This window comes from Psammomys obesus, unplaced genomic scaffold (genome assembly GCF_907164565.1).
Source record: "Psammomys obesus unplaced genomic scaffold, mPsaObe1.curated_primary_1811, whole genome shotgun sequence".
Taxonomy (NCBI): domain Eukaryota; kingdom Metazoa; phylum Chordata; class Mammalia; order Rodentia; family Muridae; genus Psammomys; species Psammomys obesus.
This window is the reverse complement of record NW_026596085.1, coordinates 11,238,673-11,256,629: the sequence shown is the minus strand read 5'-3', so window position 1 is coordinate 11,256,629 and position 17,957 is coordinate 11,238,673. Positions and strand designations below refer to the sequence as shown.

General features: G+C 42.2%; 1 protein-coding gene across 1 annotated transcript in view; it reads left to right on the top strand.

Moving 5' to 3' along the window:
• Mov10l1 (Mov10 like RISC complex RNA helicase 1) overlaps positions 1-17,957 on the top strand; it is a 65,910-nt gene that overhangs the window by 35,807 nt on the left and 12,146 nt on the right. The window contains exons 13-22 of the mRNA XM_055626822.1: positions 914-1,005; positions 3,271-3,329; positions 3,782-3,879; positions 6,360-6,459; positions 7,928-8,106; positions 8,855-9,001; positions 9,639-9,760; positions 11,384-11,483; positions 12,545-12,709; positions 15,179-15,352. Of these exons, the coding sequence (XP_055482797.1) occupies positions 914-1,005; positions 3,271-3,329; positions 3,782-3,879; positions 6,360-6,459; positions 7,928-8,106; positions 8,855-9,001; positions 9,639-9,760; positions 11,384-11,483; positions 12,545-12,709; positions 15,179-15,352 (1,236 nt within the window). The remainder of the gene's footprint in view (positions 1-913; positions 1,006-3,270; positions 3,330-3,781; positions 3,880-6,359; positions 6,460-7,927; positions 8,107-8,854; positions 9,002-9,638; positions 9,761-11,383; positions 11,484-12,544; positions 12,710-15,178; positions 15,353-17,957) is intronic.

The following is a 17,957-nucleotide window of genomic DNA, read 5'->3' as shown; positions in this document are numbered from 1 at the left end:
TTCTCATCTGATTACAGCTTTTTCAGCTAAAAGGGCAAGTTAGTCTGCAGTATCCTAAGCTGGTGAAGTCATGGCCCTCATTCTCGGGAGCTTGACATTAGTGAGTTTAGTGACCTTAAGTTAGGATTCCCTTTCATTTTTGCAATCTCTGGATAACTTAGAAGCCTGGCGGCTTTCCTGGTACAGGGCTATGGCAGCAGCATCTTGAGAATGACATGACTCTGACCAGATTTCATCCCTCCCCTGTGCTTGACTGTACATCACCTCCTGCCCACAGACTTGGGGTCTAGAATCTCGCTGCAGCTTCTGACCTTGCACAGTGTCAGGCCTGGGCTTTGGGAAGCCACAGCCTCAGCGCTGCTTCCTACCTGAGGATGTTTGGGTTCCTTGGGCAGCTTTGGCTCTGCTGTCCTGTTTCTCCTCCCATGTTTCTTCAGAGCTTCCTTTCTTTCTTATTCAGGACAAAGTATGAGGCAGTATTTTATTCAGGATCTAGCTTTTATTTATTCCCAGTACTTCTGGAAAAGGAAGTGTTGGTGTAGCCTTATGTGGAGGCTGTAACTCAGTAGGATCACTTTGATGATGTGGAGGTTTTGGCAGGTTGATCTGCTTTGAGTCTTATGCTCCATATTGTCAGTGTCCTTGGCACAGAAAGAGACTGGATAAGTGTTGCTCATGTGAATGGAAACATCACCCTGTTTGTATAGTTTAAGAATGATTTAGCCCTTTCAGTTAATTTTGCAGGTATTTAAGATTCCAAATCTTGGCCCAAATCTGTAAAAATGATATTTTCATGATGTATTGCTAGAAATAAATACAAGATTGTCCCAGGAAGTCCAGTCTACTGTGTAGAAGTTTATCACCTTATTTATTTATTTATTTATTTATTTATTTGCTTATTTATTTATTTTAGATTCATGAAGAAGATGTAACTCTTAAACTTAATCCAGGATTTGAACAGATGTATAACTTTGAACCTATGGATGTGGAGTTTACATACAATAGGTAAAGTTTTAGTAAATTTAATAAAAATGATTTTTCATCCTCCCAATGATCTGTCCTTGAATCAGTTGACATCTCCATTGGCACGCAAGAGATGGCATGTTAGCCATTCTATACTTTGTGAATGATCCCATGGGTTTGGTGCCAATCCCCTCAAAAAAGCATTGCCACTGACTATGTCCCAAATGACAGTCTGGAACCAGCTCAGGTTGGATGCTGACAGGAAGAACAGAAGGATTGCTCAGCATTCTTCAGAAACCTGTGATACCGATTTCTGCTTGCCAGCAAGAGCCACTTCTCCTCTGCCTCTGGCAATAGGCATCTGGCTTTTCATTGTCATATTCCTGTGGTATATGTCAAAGCCACTATGCTCTTCTGGCCTGCAAGCCCTCACGCTAGCCTCCCGTCTCTTCTGAAAGATAGTCCTGGCAGTCCCCAGTGCGCTGCTCTCTCTGTCTCTCAGAAATGGCCATGCAGCAGCCTCATATTTACAGTTAACCTCTTCCTACCCATGAGAAGTCAGTTTGATGGTTTCACTGAACCCTCAGTTACATCTGGTGCCAAAACTGGGAAAAGAATAGTGGGTCCCTTTCCAGAGGGCCCAGTCCCTGCTAATTGCATCACCATTTCTGAGGGATTCTGTGTAGGCTTTTATCTTGGTGAGGTTAAGAAAAATTGGTGACTATTGTCATCTGGTCCTTGAAAGCATGTAGTTCTCTATTTGTTTACATATTTAAGTGTTTTTGCAAAATGTGCTTCTCAGTTTGTAGGTTTTGCATATTTTTGGCAGATTTGTCCCCTTTGTTACTGTTTTGGTTTGGTTTGGTTTGGTTTTTGAGACAAGGTTTCTCTGTGTAGCCCTGGCTGTCCTGGAATGACAAGCTCTGTAGACTAGGCTGGCCTTGAATTTAGAAATTGCACACCTTTGTCTCCTGAGTGCTGGGAACAAAGCTGTGCACCACCATGCCTTCCTGGCTGCTTTTATTTTTTGAGACAGAGTCTCTCTAGATAGCCTTGGCTGCCCTGGAATTCTGCTCTGTAGACCAGGCAACCTTCAGACTCATAGAAGTTCAACCTGTTTCTGCCTCCTGGGTGCTAGAATTAAAGCTGTGCACCATTCCTGCTTCTGGACTTGTTTTCAAAGTTTAATGCTATTGTAAACAATGTTAACTTAAATTTCTAATTGATTGCTCTCAGTATTTCCTCTCAGCAAGGAGTCCAAGGTGACATGGAAGGTTTTAGCATATCCTAGAAGACTGAGGAAAAATATTCCTAGTTTACTGAGAATTTTTAGTCAAGAATAGATACTGAGCACTCAGGAGGCAGAGGTAAACAAATCTGAGTTCTAGGCCAGCCAGGCCTATATGGTTAGATTCTGTCTCAAATAAACAAAAAGAGTAGATACTGATTTTGTCAAATGTTTTTCTATCTTTTGAAATTATGTGGGGTTTTCTGTTTTGGGTTCATCAGTCAGTTTTCTTAGTTTCTTTTCTAATGTAAATTTAGCTTTGCCTTATGAGATGAGTGGTACGTGGTCATGATGTGGTTTCTTTTTATTTTTTAGGTCTAATTTGCTAAAGTTTATTCATTTTTATACTTATGTTCATGACCTATATTGGTTTACAGTACACCCCCTACAGTTCACTGTAAATTCCTCAGATATTGGGTAGAGTTCTCTCCGAGGCCTCCTAGATCTTTGCAGTTTTCTTTGTAGGAAGCCTTTAAGTTTTATATTACATTGTTCCTCTTGAACACTAGCTCACACCTAGGGAAGTTAGTGTTGGGATCCTTTCTTTTCTCATCTCTGTCCTCCTTTGAAAGTCTTGTTTATTGTCCTGTGTCTCCCCAACACACACATATCCTGCACCTACCTAATTTTTTCTCCTTTTCTATCTCTTTGTTAGTGTCAGTTTGACCAAGTCAAACTGGGAGTGATTCTATGCCAGTACTTATACCTCTTTCCTTGGAGTTTATTGTCCCAACAATTATCTTGCAGGACAGAGGAAAGCAGGGCTTACACTTTGTAGCAAAGTGGTTCCCACAGAAATGGTGATGTCCTCATGACCTAGTCATCTCTTAAAGACCACAACTTTCAGAGCCACCACAGAGGCGATTAATACACCATACACCATACAGCACCAACACTATAGAAGATTTTACCTAAGTTCTGGAGTTTGGAAGGAACATTCACATCGTGACATTTATATAATCAATTTTTTTGTAAATTCTAAATTTAAGGTTCATTATTTTATGTTTTCTTTCTGGCAGGACCACAAGCAGACGGTGTCACTATGCACTTGAACAGGTCATCCATTTGGGTGTAAAAGGTAGCATTTTGTAGATTAGTAGTATTAAATCTTCCTAGAGTGTGTTTATAGAGTTCATGAAAATATTTATGTAAAACAGTCTCTTAAGTTTTCCATTGATACGTAAGAATTAAAATTATGTGACAGCACATATTTTTACCTAACTATTGGGCAGTTTCTTCTCCCCCCCCCACCTTTTTTTTACTATTTCAACTGTAAAAATAGCATACTTAAATAACTGAAAATTAGCCCATTGCTCTCTACATTGTACTCTGGTCTTTGTTCTCACAGAGATAAGTAATGGCTTGTTATAAAGTCTATGTAATACAATTCAATGTTAAAACTAGGAAAAGGGGAGTCTCAGAGGAATAGAGTGGAATATGAACTATTTTGGAATCAGCCATAAATATTTAGGTTGTGTTCATTCATACTTTTAAGTAATATCTGCCCTTTTGCTTTTTCTTGTTTTAAAGTATTATTTCCAGAAGAAATCATTTTACAGTCTCCCCAGGTGACAGGGAATTGGAGCCTTGCACAAGAGACCAAAAATGATGGGCAGTCCATCACCAAGGTAGTGCTTTGATGACTTTGATATATGTAGATACATACTATGAGTTCACTTCTCATTTGACTGGAGTATTAGAGGAATGTTATTCACAGATAATCCAAAGTTTCAGTTAAAACAAAACTAAAATAGCTAGATGTGGTAGTTTATATCTTTAATCCTAGCACTTGGGAGGCAGAGACAGGCCAATCTTTGAGTTGGAGGCCAGTTTGGTCTACAGAGTGATTTCCAGAACAGCCAGAGCTATACAGAGAAACCCTGTCCAGAAAAAAAAAAAAGTGCTGCTGGGGTTAGGGGACCGGGGGAGAGTAACTGCTGAAGAGATGGTTCATTGGTTCAGAGCATTTGCTACTCTTCAGAAGGACACAGGTTTGACTCTCAGCACTCTTGCAGCTGAAGCTAACAGCTGCTTGTAGCTCCAGTTCCAGTAGATCTGACACCCTCTTCTGGCCTCTAATGGTGTACAGATATACTTATAGACAAATCATACACATATTAAAAAAATATTTAAAAAATATCCATAAGGTGTATTTAGTTTAAATATATATAATTATATATAGGAACAGAATGCTATAACATATTTAAACAAGGAAAAATTAAGATGTGGGTGTTTGTATGATCTTACCATTTTATTTTAAAATTGTATGATTTTAGTTGATGTATATCTTTAATCCCAGCACTCAGAAGGCAGAAGCAGGTGGATCTCTGTGAGTTTGAGACTAGCCTAGTCTAGGATTACCAGGACTACACAGAGAAACCGTGTCTCTAAAAACAAAAAAAAACAAAAACAAAACAAAACAAAAAAAAGATTTTGTAGGTTGATAAAGCATACTGCCCTCCCTTGTCGATATATGAGGCCTAAATAGCTGGCTGACATAACCCCCCAACTTCCCAGGTCCCCACCAATAGTAAAGAGGTTCTGCTGCCAATGTTTACAGTTAGAATTCCAACATTCTTCTGCCATCAGACTGAGACTGGAGTATGGCTGTTCTTGAGCCTTGCTTGAGACAGCCATCCATCTTGGTGAAACTTATATCTTTGGTAAGCTTCCTGGTCTTTAGCTTGCTGACTAAAGGTTTTAGGATTTCTTTGAGACAATTCCTAATACAGTTGTGCCTCCCCCCAGCCCATTTTGTTGTTGTTTTGTCAACATGCCCAGCTTTTGACATGGGAATTGAGCTCGGGTCCCCATGCCTGCATGGGAAGTAGTTTGTCAACTAAACCATCTTCCCATCAGAGATCTGTAAATCTGTGCTTTCAAAGCAATCTTAGCAAACCAACTGGTTTTAATTGTTGTTTTCAGAAACTTAACTGAGTCATTCTAATATATAAATTTAAAATTTTAATTATAGCTTTAATATGTGCATAAAATATATATTAGAATATATATCTATAAAGGCCACAGATAGTTGGTCAGTATTAAAAAATAATACTTACTCATCTTCAGATTAAAATGAAATAGTAGACTATGGTCAGACAAATAGAATTACAGGGCTAAGCACATGGACCAAGACCATACCAGTTATCATCTGCAGCACCAATGTGACAGTAATGGGAGGTCACATTGGGAAATCCTTCTGGAATAAAACTTGATAGTGCATTTCTGGGTTGTTTTTTGTTTTGTTTTGTTTTGTTTTGTTTTGTTTTGTTTTGTTTTTGTATGTTTGTTGGTTGGGTTGCTTGGTTTTTGTTTTGGAGTTTCTCTGTGTAGCCTTGTCTGTCCTGGACTTGACATAGGCCAGGCTGGCCTCAAATTCACAGAGATTTGCTTGCTTCTACTTCTCTGAGTGCTGGGATTACAGGTGTGTACCACTGTGCCTGGCTAGTGCATATATTTTTAATGGTGAAATTTTATGGTCCTGTGCTTTTACAAGGTTCATCTTATGAAGGTCATTGATTGCATAAAGATACATGTGCAAAGCTATATGAATTACAGACTGTTTATAATAGAAGGATGGAAAATTCAGTTCCATTAGTCCAGAGTAAAGTAGACCTATATTTAAACACACCTACAAAAGCAGTGCTTGCATAGACTTTGAATATGGTTGTCAGGCAGTGCTGGCTCTTTGTGTTCTCAGAAAGGTGTGGATGCTATACAGCAGAGTTCGGTGCTCTCAGGAGATATTCCCAAGGTTGTCTAGTAGAGCCAAGCTCTCGGCTTTGCTGTCAGCCTTCTCTGTTTTGGCCAACCTTGGAAGAGATAGGATTGTGTTACTGAAAACTTAAATTCTTTGGTTCATTTTGTCATGGGAAAACTCAGCTTATTTATGTTTATTTTTCAAAGGGCTTGGAAAGAAAAACTTCTTGGCAGGGTTTTAACTGTCTCATGTTTGAATTATTGGTTTCAAGAGGTAGACCTCACCTATTCAAAAAATTGTAACATGTGACAGTAGAATGTTGTTGGTAAATGTATATGCTGCTTTTTAAAACTAAGCGTTTGTCTACAAAGCTGGTGTTGTAACTACTTTCTTCATAATCATTTCCAGAACAAGAAAACAGTGAAAGACCAAACTAAACACTCAACAAAGGAGAGGCACTCAGCTACCACAGACCTGCCAGAGAAGGCTACCTCTACTGCAGAGAGTAGTGAGTTGGGTAATTGTTTATAATGGGCTCAGAGAAGAACAGTTTTACTTTGTATATTTAAGACCTACAAAGTCACTCAGGCTGGTCTTAAATTCATGGACTCAAGTGATCACTTATCTATCTTCAATAGCAAGAATTATAAGTAGAAGTCAGCACATCTGCCTTGTATCAACACCTTTAACTGACAAACACAAACACCAAGTCATCATTTGAAAAGGTGTTTAACATCCTTAGCCATCAGGGAAACAGAAATTAAAACTACTCAAAATCCTATGTCACCCCCAGTTGGAGAGGCTACCATCAAGAAGTCAGATACCCAATGTTGATGGAGAACCAACCCATCAGCTAGTGAATCAGTCCAGAAGTTTCAAAAAAATAAGAACTAAAGTAGGAGCTACAGAGATGTCTCAGTGGTGAAGAAGCCCTGAAGAAGCTCATCCAGAGGACCCAGACTCAGTTCCTAGTGCCCAGTGCCCACATGGAAGCTCACAACCATCTGCAACTCTAGTTCCAATGGATCTAACATCTCTTCTTGACTCTGCAGGCACCAGGCATGCATGTGGTACACAGATATATATGCAGGCAAATACTCACACATATAAAACAGATCTCAAAAAAAAAAACAAACCAAAACACAAAAAAACAAGACTAGAAGAAGTACTGTATTATCCAGATATACTACTAATGAATATATACCCACAAAATCTAAGACAAAATACAAGAGATTCTTGCAAATCCAAACTTACTGTTAAACAATCATAGTGGCTAAAAGGTGGAACCAACCGAGATGTCCATCAACAGATGAATGGATAAATGTAATACATATACACAGTGGAGTTGTATTAAAACAAAGAAAAATGAAATCATGACCCTTTTCAGAAAAATTATGGAATGGAAATTATTAAGCAGTTTCCAAGTGGTTTTTCTCTGATAAGTAGATCTTTAATCTTAAATATTAGATGTGTATGCATGCATGGTATATGTCATAAAAATAGGGTTCTGTGAGGAAGAATGAGGTCTTAGGGGAACATTTGGGAAAGGAAGAGTCATAAATGTGTGTGACATGAAAGCAGAGTGGCACGTGGTGAGGGGAGGAAGGGGATCAGCAGAAGTGTGCTGAGGGTGGGCAAGGTCAACCAAAACTAAGTGTATATGATGGTGCCACGGTGAAACTTACTGCTTTGTAGACTTAAAAAACAAATTTAAATGTTTGGAGAAAATTAGCAAAATGGTTTTTAAAGCCATGTATATAATATTTCAAGTGGTGTTGGATCTATAAATGGCCTTTCCCCCACTGTTAGAAAGCTAAGTTACTTTAACTGACTTTACCTCAAAAACACAGATGTTCCTAAGACATGTTTTCCTGTCACACTAAGGTTGTTGGCATTGTCAGGTTTTATTTGGCCTTTGTGGACATCTAAATAATATATAGGCCTCTGGCTAAACTGTCTTTCTACCTCAAATGCAGTGGATGAAATTCAGATGCCTAAAGCAAGAGATAAGGAGTTCTTCAATCCAGTGCTCAATGAAAACCAGAAACTGGCCGTGAGGAGAATTCTGAGTGGCGACTGCCGGCCCCTCCCATATATCCTTTTTGGACCTCCTGGAACTGGGAAAACTGTGACAATAATTGAGGCTGTTTTGCAGGTATGGGCAGTGGTGCTGGTTGCTATGGATCTGTGCTGTGTTCAGGTGTTTGTATCTAAGAAAGTATTGTTTAAACTTTAGAGACATTAGGAAAGAACTCGAGAAAGATTTAGTTCACAGCATTGTTATGTATTTGGATTTTAAGTTTATTTCATAAGTGTAGGAGGAACCTTTATTTCTAGAATAGAAAATGTTTCATCCCGTTGTGAATCTTTACTGAAGAAGTTGCCTGGACAGTGACTGAAGCCACCACTCTGCAACAACTGCTGCTATCTCCTTTTCCTTCTTCAATTAAATTTATGAAAGTGCTGTGTATATAGTACTACAACGTCATTTCAGACTGATTAGCAAGCATACCATGCGTGTTCTGTGCTGTACTGCTAGCTGGGCTTGTGATATTGGTATAACTTGGTACTGTCTATGAAGATGTCTATGGTAGAGGGCTATGGATAGCAGAGCTGGGATATAGCATATACAAGGCTTTGGATAGCTCTGCATTCTCTCTTTCTCCATATGTATGTGGGGATAGTGGGGAAGGGGAAGGGGATACCACCACATCTTATCTGTGGCCAGTAAGGCAGAGGGGATGCGTTGACATTGCAGGGAGTGTTTCAGATGCTCAGGGATTAGCATCCAAGCCTCTACTCCCCTGTCCCTATAAAGGAATCTGTATGTTGGACACAGACTCGGGGCTTCCACTTTGTGGCAGTTATATTAAGAGTCCCTGGTCTCTTATTTCTGAATGAAGGTACATTATGCTTTGCCGGACAGTCGGATTTTGGTCTGCGCTCCCTCCAACAGTGCTGCTGACCTTGTGTGTTTGCGACTTCATGAGAGCAAGGTGTTGAAGCCAGCTGCCATGGTTCGGGTGAATGCCACCTGCAGATTTGAAGAGGTGAGTCCAGGCATGGGGTGGACACTTGGAATCCTGCCATGGAGAGCACCAAGTGGGCAGGTTTGAGGAGGTAATAGCTTAGTAGACACCAAACCATCATAGAGAGTTGTATAGAGAAACTGCTGTCTTGTGATACAACTCAGTTACATGGTGGGCTCTTATTTTTGAATATTTTATTTTAGTCTCACACTCTCTCTAAATTAATACTTTTATGGGCGTCCTCAGTTTTGTTAAATATTCATGCTATGCTTTCATTTAATTCTTCAAATATATTCTAGTTTCTTTTTAGTTCTGTTTTATTGATGTGATTACAACTGTACCTTTTGGAAAATTACAGGATCCTAGTTTGCTTTTGAATAAAAAAGTGCTCAAAAGGATGTGGCTAGAAAATAAGTTGTTTTCTGGAAAAATGTAAAGGATTATAGTATATTCATGCCTTTCAGAGACTATAAAACATGGACCTCATGTGAAAATGTAAGGCATTTTAATTTAAAGTAATTAATAATTAGTCATCACTAAGAAATAGCAACAGAGCAAAATGGTCTTGTAGAATTCCTTCCAGCCTTACTATTTTGTCTAGTTTAAGGAAATGCTCTATAAATTGAAGACCAAACCGACCCTAACCTCTTTCCCCCAGACTATTATTGATGCCATCAAACCGTATTGCAGAGATGGAGAAGATATCTGGAGAGCCTCACGCTTCAGGATAATCATCACTACATGTAGTAGTGCAGGACTGTTTTACCAGATAGGAGTGAGGTAAGCACCAGGTGTTGTTGGAGGAACAGTCAGGCAAGCAGTTTGTATCCTCCAACATTTACATCAGAAGAGGTTGACCAGATGAAGGTTGAGTAGTGGAGGGAAGTATCAACCATAGGGTAAGAGTGGTAAGGCAGGGGGCAACTTTTCTGAGGACACGGGATTACTGATGAGACCCAAGAGACTCAAAAGGTTCAGCAGTAGTCTGGACAGGCATGTGGGCTAGCAACACATAAAGATCCTGTGGTTAAAGAGCCCTGAGCATGTTTACACAAAGGAAACCTCAGAGCTGGGGCCAAGTAAGCAAGAATGATGGAGATAGCTATATGAAGAGGTGTGGCTCCCAAGGCTTGAATTTCTAGGAGAGACATTAGGGCATGACCATTAGTTTAGTAGAAATCCACTGAATGAGTAGCTTAATCAGTGGAAAGCAGACCACTTAGGAAACATCAGGGTTCTGTGAGATCAGTCCTGGGTGGGGGCAACTCAAGTGCCAGCTGGTGGTAGCTCCCCAAGGAGATGGAGCAGTGATTGTGCAAGGACATCAGTGGGGGGTGGGGTCCGAGGACCAGAGAAGGCCTCCCAAGAGCATGTTCTCAGTGTTAGGACAAATGTCCCAAGAGCTGAGTGAGGAAACATCATACCAGTGCACTAGAAGTGAGCAAGGGAGGCTGAAGGTAGTCTTGGTAAGAAGAGGAGGTAACACAAGGCAGGCTGAGGAAGAAGGGGAGGTACAAGGGTGAGTCCCAGCTCCCAAGATCCTGAGGACAGACAGCTCTGCAGCTTGGAGCAGAGTCACCCTGGAGTGTAGGTGTGGGGATGACTACTCAGGCCCACACATCCATCACCTTTCTGGTCTGAGCTCTATCATCTGAGAGCAGAGAAAGCCAAGTATAGCTAGGAATACAGGTGTTACAAATTATTTTATAAATATTCTATTGTTAGCCATTTTATTTAAAGTAGGAATATAATATTCTTAACATTTTTATTTTATTTTGTGTGTGTATGTGCAAGTCACACACACAGAGTCGGAAGATACCTTGAAGGAGTTGGTTTCCTCCTTCCACCACGTAGGTCCCCAAGGGATCAAATTTAGGTCCTCGGGTTTGGTAGTGAGTGCTTTTATACTGTGAGCCATCCTTCGGGTCCCACAAAGACCTTTTGTTATGTATGAAATCATTAATGAGATGGTCTACATTTTCTTATTCAAGTCTGAAACTTAGAGCATTTGTATTTCAGACTAGCTGCCTGTAAGGTGGCTAAGAGACTGCTAGACTGGGACGGTACAGGTCTAAGCAAGGGCAAGGGACTTTGTGATACAAGGTGCCAGAGCTCTTAAGCTACCAGCAGGCTCTCAGGCTTTGATCATACCCACCCTCCCTGTCCTTTCATATCCTTTGAAACAAGTGTGCATTCTGCCTACAGAGCACCAGCTGCTGATAGGGGTTCATATGAGTCTCCTAGCAGGCCTGCAGCTGTTGTGACCCCCATTCGTGTGATACCCATACCTTTGAAGAGCCCACTGTGATCCCAACACCCCCGAGCAGAGCTTTCCCAATATATGTTAGGTAGCAGTTGCTAAATGATATGATGGAATTACTATTGAGACGCCTTTTGCTCTAGAGTTGGCTACTTCACACACGTATTTGTGGACGAGGCAGGGCAGGCAAGTGAGCCAGAGTGCCTGATTCCTTTGGGACTGATTTCAGACATCAATGGCCAGGTAAGGCAGGAGTCCTATGTATGTTTCTGTCTCACCCTTTTTCCTTGGTGACAGTCACAGCTATAGAGGAGTCATGTGAAAGCACAAGGGCCCTGAGAATCTGGGAGGTCATCACAACCTCAGTCTTTTGTGGCTAAGAAGAAAGGGATTTGCTTGTTATTTTTTACTTACTTGCAAACAGAAGCCATGCGCCGTTGTAGATACAGGGGACATAATGGCAGAGTCAACAGCTGAAGTTTCTGGTGTGGGTGTTCCCCACATGGCAGAGGAAATAGGACAAGGCCTCATGCCCTTCTAGGATCTGACTCATTCTCACCATATTTTTCAAGGCTTCTCAACTCAGAACCCCAGTTCCCTCTGATTCTGTGTTCCTGCCAGATCCCCATCTGACCTTCTCTCTGGTACTTTGGACAATGACATGGTTTATTATCTTAAAACATGTTTCTTTCAGTACCCCAGCTGAGAGGTCACTTATGAACTCAGCAGGCTCCTCCAGACATGTTCCCACAATCTCCCTTCAAGTCATCAATCTCTATGAGAGAGAATAGTACTAGGATGGGCTAAGAAACAAACAAGGACTGGTCTAATTAGAATATATAAGAGACTGGTCAGCATGTTAGTAATATGTCTGAGGCCTTCCAGGAAAGGGGATTAGGGAAAAAGGCCAAGGGTAGTTTCCCAGGGCCAGGCACAACAGAAAGTACTAGAACAGAATACAGGCTGCATTCCTGAGGCTTCTACCACATTGAGAAATAAGTAGAAAAGGTACCTGGACTGCTATGCTGGGACTGATAAAAGCAAGTAGCAACTGCTTACTGGAGAAACCTGAGTCTCAAGCCCATTAAGTTTTCTCCTCTCCCACTTCTCTGTGTAGTCCATTGTCAATTCCAGCTGTGTCCACCATGATCTCTTAGCTTTTTCCCTCATTCCACATAACCAGAGTATACAAGTGGCCCTGCCTGCCCAGCCTCAACCCCTAACCTGTTCAGAGGCACCTGCCTGTCAATGGCCATATCTCTTCTACTTTGGACCATAATCAAGCATCCTTGTATATGCTATAGATTGTGCTTGCTGGAGACCCCATGCAGCTTGGCCCAGTCATCAAGTCCAGGCTAGCCATGGCCTATGGATTGAATGTGTCCATGTTGGAGAGGTTGATGTCCAGACCAGCGTACCTGAGAGATGAGAATACCTTTGGTGCTTGTGGTGCATACAACCCTCTATTGGTGAGTTCCAAACTCTACTTTGTCACACAAGTAGAGGAAGAGCAAAGCCTTACTGAAGCACACTGTGCTGACCATGAGGAGCTTCTGAGGCCAGGGCAGCTGCCACACTGCTCTCTCCCACCTCCCCTTGCTGATGAGTCAAGTATGTGAGCAGGGACCTCTGCACAGAAAAACAGGAAGTGTGCCTACCTCCAAACACCCTCTTGCTACTTGCCCTCCTCACCTTATGATACACGCTCAGTAGTGACATCTGGGGAGGGTGGTAAGCAGGACTTACGGCTTCCTCCACTCCCCAGGTATTATTTAAGGCACTTTCCCCTGCTTTTCTGTCTTGTAGGGACTGCTGTTTGGATCAGTGGATAGCAGACAATTTTAACACTGATGATGGGGAGTTTAGGGATCCAAGACAGAAAAAAAGAAGTTAAATGCCTTACTCCATAAATGTAGGAAAACAGGAGATGGCTTTTGTAACTTTTACATGAAGGAAGAGAAGGCCTGGCCCTGAAACCTGTAGGGAATGTTTTCTGTGGTTTGCTGCCCTAAGGTGCTCATGTAGTGGAGCACAGCTTCTGGGTGTGAGTGAGAACTCAGGGAAACCACCAAAATAGACCACTCCATGAGTGGAAAGGAAAAGTTTATTCAGACTGCCAAGGTTGGTTAGGTTGGGGCAGAGAGAAGTGAAATAGTAGGAGAGTGCTGTCCGTTGTAAGGGGTTCTTTTGCAGTGGGAGGTAGGCAAGTTAGCTGAACAGCCTGGGAACTAGCGTGGGGTTTTGATCTGCTGAAGGCTTGTTTGAATTAGTAGGGAACTGGATGCCCATTCTGGAGGTATTTGTCTATAGGAGACAGATAAGGGACGTAATGACTCTTCCTGACAAACAGAAACCCCCTCGTTAAGGCTTTGGAGGAATGGTGATTTTAGGCAGCAACCCTTCTGTTTACCTGAACTGAGCCCAGACTCTCATTTAGGACATTGCCAGTGGCACTCCCATTTTGGGGGTTGAAGGTGCCACTTTGCACCTAACACTGGACTCACATACCATCGGTCAGATTCTGAGAATGGACGTTGGAACTTGTATGTTTGGGAGTTCCCAACACAATGAGCTTGGGAATCTGGGACTCTGTAGTTTTCCCATTAAATTATGGGAAAATTCTACAATTAAAAAATATCATTATCTAAACCGATCTATTATTACTAAATACAAACAGATTTCCATCTGAAGTTGTATTTCTAGTGTTAATGCAGTATAGCAATCATGAGGAGTTTTGGAAAGATGACCCTTTCCTCCATGGAAATCCAAGGAGTAATTGTTGAAGTATGTTGTGATTCTTCAGGCTGAGGAGAGTCTCTGTGATGCCACTCCTCAGAAGGGTTTCAGCCGTCTCAGGATCAGAGGAATGCATATAGGTGGCCCCAGGATCAGGTGCAATATTGGCATCTGCTGGGTCAGAGAGTCTGCCTGAAAGCTGTGCTGCGCATGGGAGATATATTCTCACTCGTCTCCTGTGCACTTTGGGATGTGCCATTCCTTTGCTGAAAAAGAACTGTTTTACTCCTCTTTCCTCTGTTCTCTGCACTATTCCGAGCTGGTGTGAGTCTTCACAGGAAACATATTCTGCTCTTTTAAATAAATACAGCTATTGCCCTGGGCTAATGGGCCTTTTGCCAGTGTAATTGCTATTATATTTCACTTGCTCTGACAAAATTTCAGGTATTTTTATGAGGGAAAGAATTTGTTTTGGCTCACCATTTGAGGGGATAATATAACATGGCAAAGAAAGTGTGGTGGTACGAGGCATCTGTTACTAGAAACCAGAGAAAGGCATGAGTGCTGCTGCTCACCTGGCTTCCTCCACTTTCCTTTTTATTTGGTTTAGGACTTCAGCCATGAGTTGGTGCCAACCACATTCAGAGGTCTTCCTACTTTAACTCTTTAGAAACCTTCAACAGAGTCACCCAGAGGTGTGTTTCCAAATCTTGTCAAATTGACAGTGACGCCAGGAACAAGGGCAAATGCTTGTATTGCACCAACTTCCCAAGCAGTTGGAAGCAAAAGGCATTTTTCTCATTCTGGTGCTGTCCCCGTGACCAAAGATGTACTGGTCTCTCACAGAGCTCTTACTCTGCCTCCAGCACTGAGTCAGAGCTTTATAGGGCTTTATTTAAAGGTACCCACTAAGAGACACTTGACAGTCAGGACAGAGAAGACTCACAAAAGAGGCCTTTTGTCCCTCCTGATATTTACCTTTTCTGTTAAAATGGATCCTTGAGATTCAAAATCTTCTGAGAAACTTGCCCTCTGATTTCAAGATAGTAGAGGTAACTAGGCAGGAGCAACAGGCTATCCCATGAAGTCAGCATTAACATGGTTAGTTTCAAGTTTGCTTTACAAGGACAACAGGGAGAAAGCCTGGACAGGAACTGTCTGGTTTTGATGCCTTGTGACTTGTGCTTACCCTTTCCCTACAGGTCACAAAGCTAGTAAAGAACTACAGGTCCCACTCAGCCCTGCTGGCACTGCCCTCTCGCCTGTTCTACCATAGGGAGCTTGAGGTCTGTGCTGATCCTAAAGTAGTGACTTCACTGCTGGGCTGGGAGAAGTTGCCCAGAAAAGGCTTCCCTCTCATCTTCCATGGAGTGAGGGTAAGTCTGCAGAGACTGCTGAGTGCTTCTTCTTGCATCAGGTGATGCCCGAAGGGAAGAGAGGAAGGAGGTACCTTGGTTCAAAGAACAACCATACTGTGTGATTCCCAGGGTTATGTGTCTCTCATCTGTACTACATTAGCTTAGCAGTCCCTGTGGGCCTGAGGTGGGGGAAGACAGGTGCTCATCTCTTAACGTGTAAAGCAGAAAGAAGGGGCTGCCACTGAGCTCTCCTGTCAGAGATTTCATATAGAAAGAGCTTAAGAGTAGATATTGCAGGCCAGCATGCTCTGATGCTTGCTGATGCTCTGATGATTACTGGCTTCCAAGAGGAAAACAGGCCAGTATCAAAGAGCTTACAGTGCAGATTAGATGTCCATGAGGTTGGGCTAGAGAGATGGCTCAGTGGTTAGGAGTGCTTCTCACTCTTGCAGACTGTTAAATTCTCAACACTCATAATCACCTGTAACTCACAACCACTTATAACTCGAGCTCCAAGTGATCTGATCCCTTTAGCCTCCAAGAACACCTACACTACCATACACATACAGGCACATAATGAAAAATAAAAATAAAACTTGTATTAGAAAGAAGAAGACTGAGAGGAAAGGCAAGATGGACCAAAGGAAGCCAGGCACCAGGACTAGCAGTGCTTTCCTGCCCTCAGGACTACAGTCTATTAAGAACCCATGAGAACCAGTCAACAAGGCTTTCAGCCCCAGATCCAGAGGTGGGTGGGTGGCAACGACAGAGTCTCCTTCCTACAGGACCTACACAACCAGATTGTTGTGTAGATGCTCATCAACTAAAGTAAATTTGCAGGCATTCACTAAAAGCAGGTAGTTTGTATTAGGAATTTGGTTGTTAGAACCAGAAATCAAGTTTTACTTTCACCCTCCCAAAAGGAGAGGACTTGAGTTATGGTCCAGAATTAGTGTCACACCAGAGGGAAGATCATATCAATTAGCCCTCATGTCCCATAGCGTGGCCTTGAGGTACGTGAGCCCAAAGACAGCTGCACCCAAGCACAGTCCTGCGCCAGGAGGGGAAAAGGTGTTCTGGATCCTTGAGTGTATGTGAAGAAATGTGTGCTGGTGGCTCTGGAGCACCCTCTGTAAGGCTTCTTTGTCAGTGCTCAACAAGCCCTGGTGTGAAGTCCTTCCCCCAGGAGTACCCTCCCTGTGGTCTAGGTAGCTCTGTCCATCCTCAGAAGCCTCCAGCCCATCAGGAAAGACAATTGGCAGCTATAATGGAATGTCTCTAGAGTGTCCAGAAATGAGCTTTGTGAGGCCTAACCAGAGTTACAGAGCAGCAAAGGTACAAAGCTTTACTTGAGCACCTGAAGATGTGTTCAAGATCTTAAAGATGCCAGTTCTTCCCAAATTAACCTATATATTTAATATGGTCTAATTTTAACAATCCCCACAGGCACACTGGGCAGTGGTGGTACACACCTTTAATCCCAGCATTCAGGAGTCAAAGACAGGCAGATATCTGAGTTTGAGACCAGCCTGGTCTACAGAGTGAGTTTCAGGACAGCTAAGGCTACACTAAGAAGAAACCCTGTCTTGAAAAACAAACAAATAGAAAATCACCACAGGTTTTTATGAGGACTACTTAATGACAGTTCAAAATGTTTTATTAAAGAAAACGAATACAGCCCTAGATTAAATTTTTAATATTGCCAAAAAAAAGCTAGGCAAATGAATTGTTAGACTTGGTATATTACAAAACATACTACAAAGTTAGAGTAAATAAAAGTGTCCAGCAGGGAACACCAACCTACCCACAAAAACTTCAACCCGAAATTTATCCTGCCTATGAGATGTGCAGGAACAAAGATAGAGCAGAGATTGAGGGAATGCCCACCCTATCAGAGTGCCAAACCCTGAAACTATGAATGATCACTAAACTTGCAGACAGGAGCCTGTCAGAGTTGTCCTCTGAGAGACTACCCAGCAGCACCTCAAAACAGATGCTGAGACTCACAGGGAAACATTAGTCGATGCATAGGGGGAGTCTTGGGGTATAGTGGGAGGAAAGAGAAAAGGACCCAGAAGTGACAGGAGCTCCACAAGAAAAACAACAGAGCCAGCTAAGACTGAAGTATCAGCCAAGGACCGTGAATGACCTGGACCTAGGTCCCCTACAAAGATGTAGCAGATGGGAAGCTTAGGCTTCAGGTCCTCCAGTAAGGGAAGTGGGCACTGCAAGGACTCACTTGCTAGCTTTTTGATCACCCTCTCCTGGTGGGACTGCCTTGACAGGTCAGCTGGAAAGAGGACACGTTCAGTCCTGATGCAACTTGATGAGCTGGGGTGGATAGGAAAAGGAGCTACCCTTTTTTGAGAAAAAGGCAAGGGGGAAGGGTAAAGGGAAGAGGACAGGACTGGGAGGGGAAGAGGGAAGGGGCTACAAGGATGTAAAGTGAATAAAATAAATAAATGAGAAAAATAAAATTGTCCAATAGGAAATATATGTTAAATATGCAGCTTACTAGCAGAATACTTGCCTAGCGTAAGACCCTGGGATCAGTTCTCAGTACCACAAAGACAAAGTGTGTGTGTGTGTGTGTGTGTGTGTGTGTGTGTGTGTGTGTGTGTGT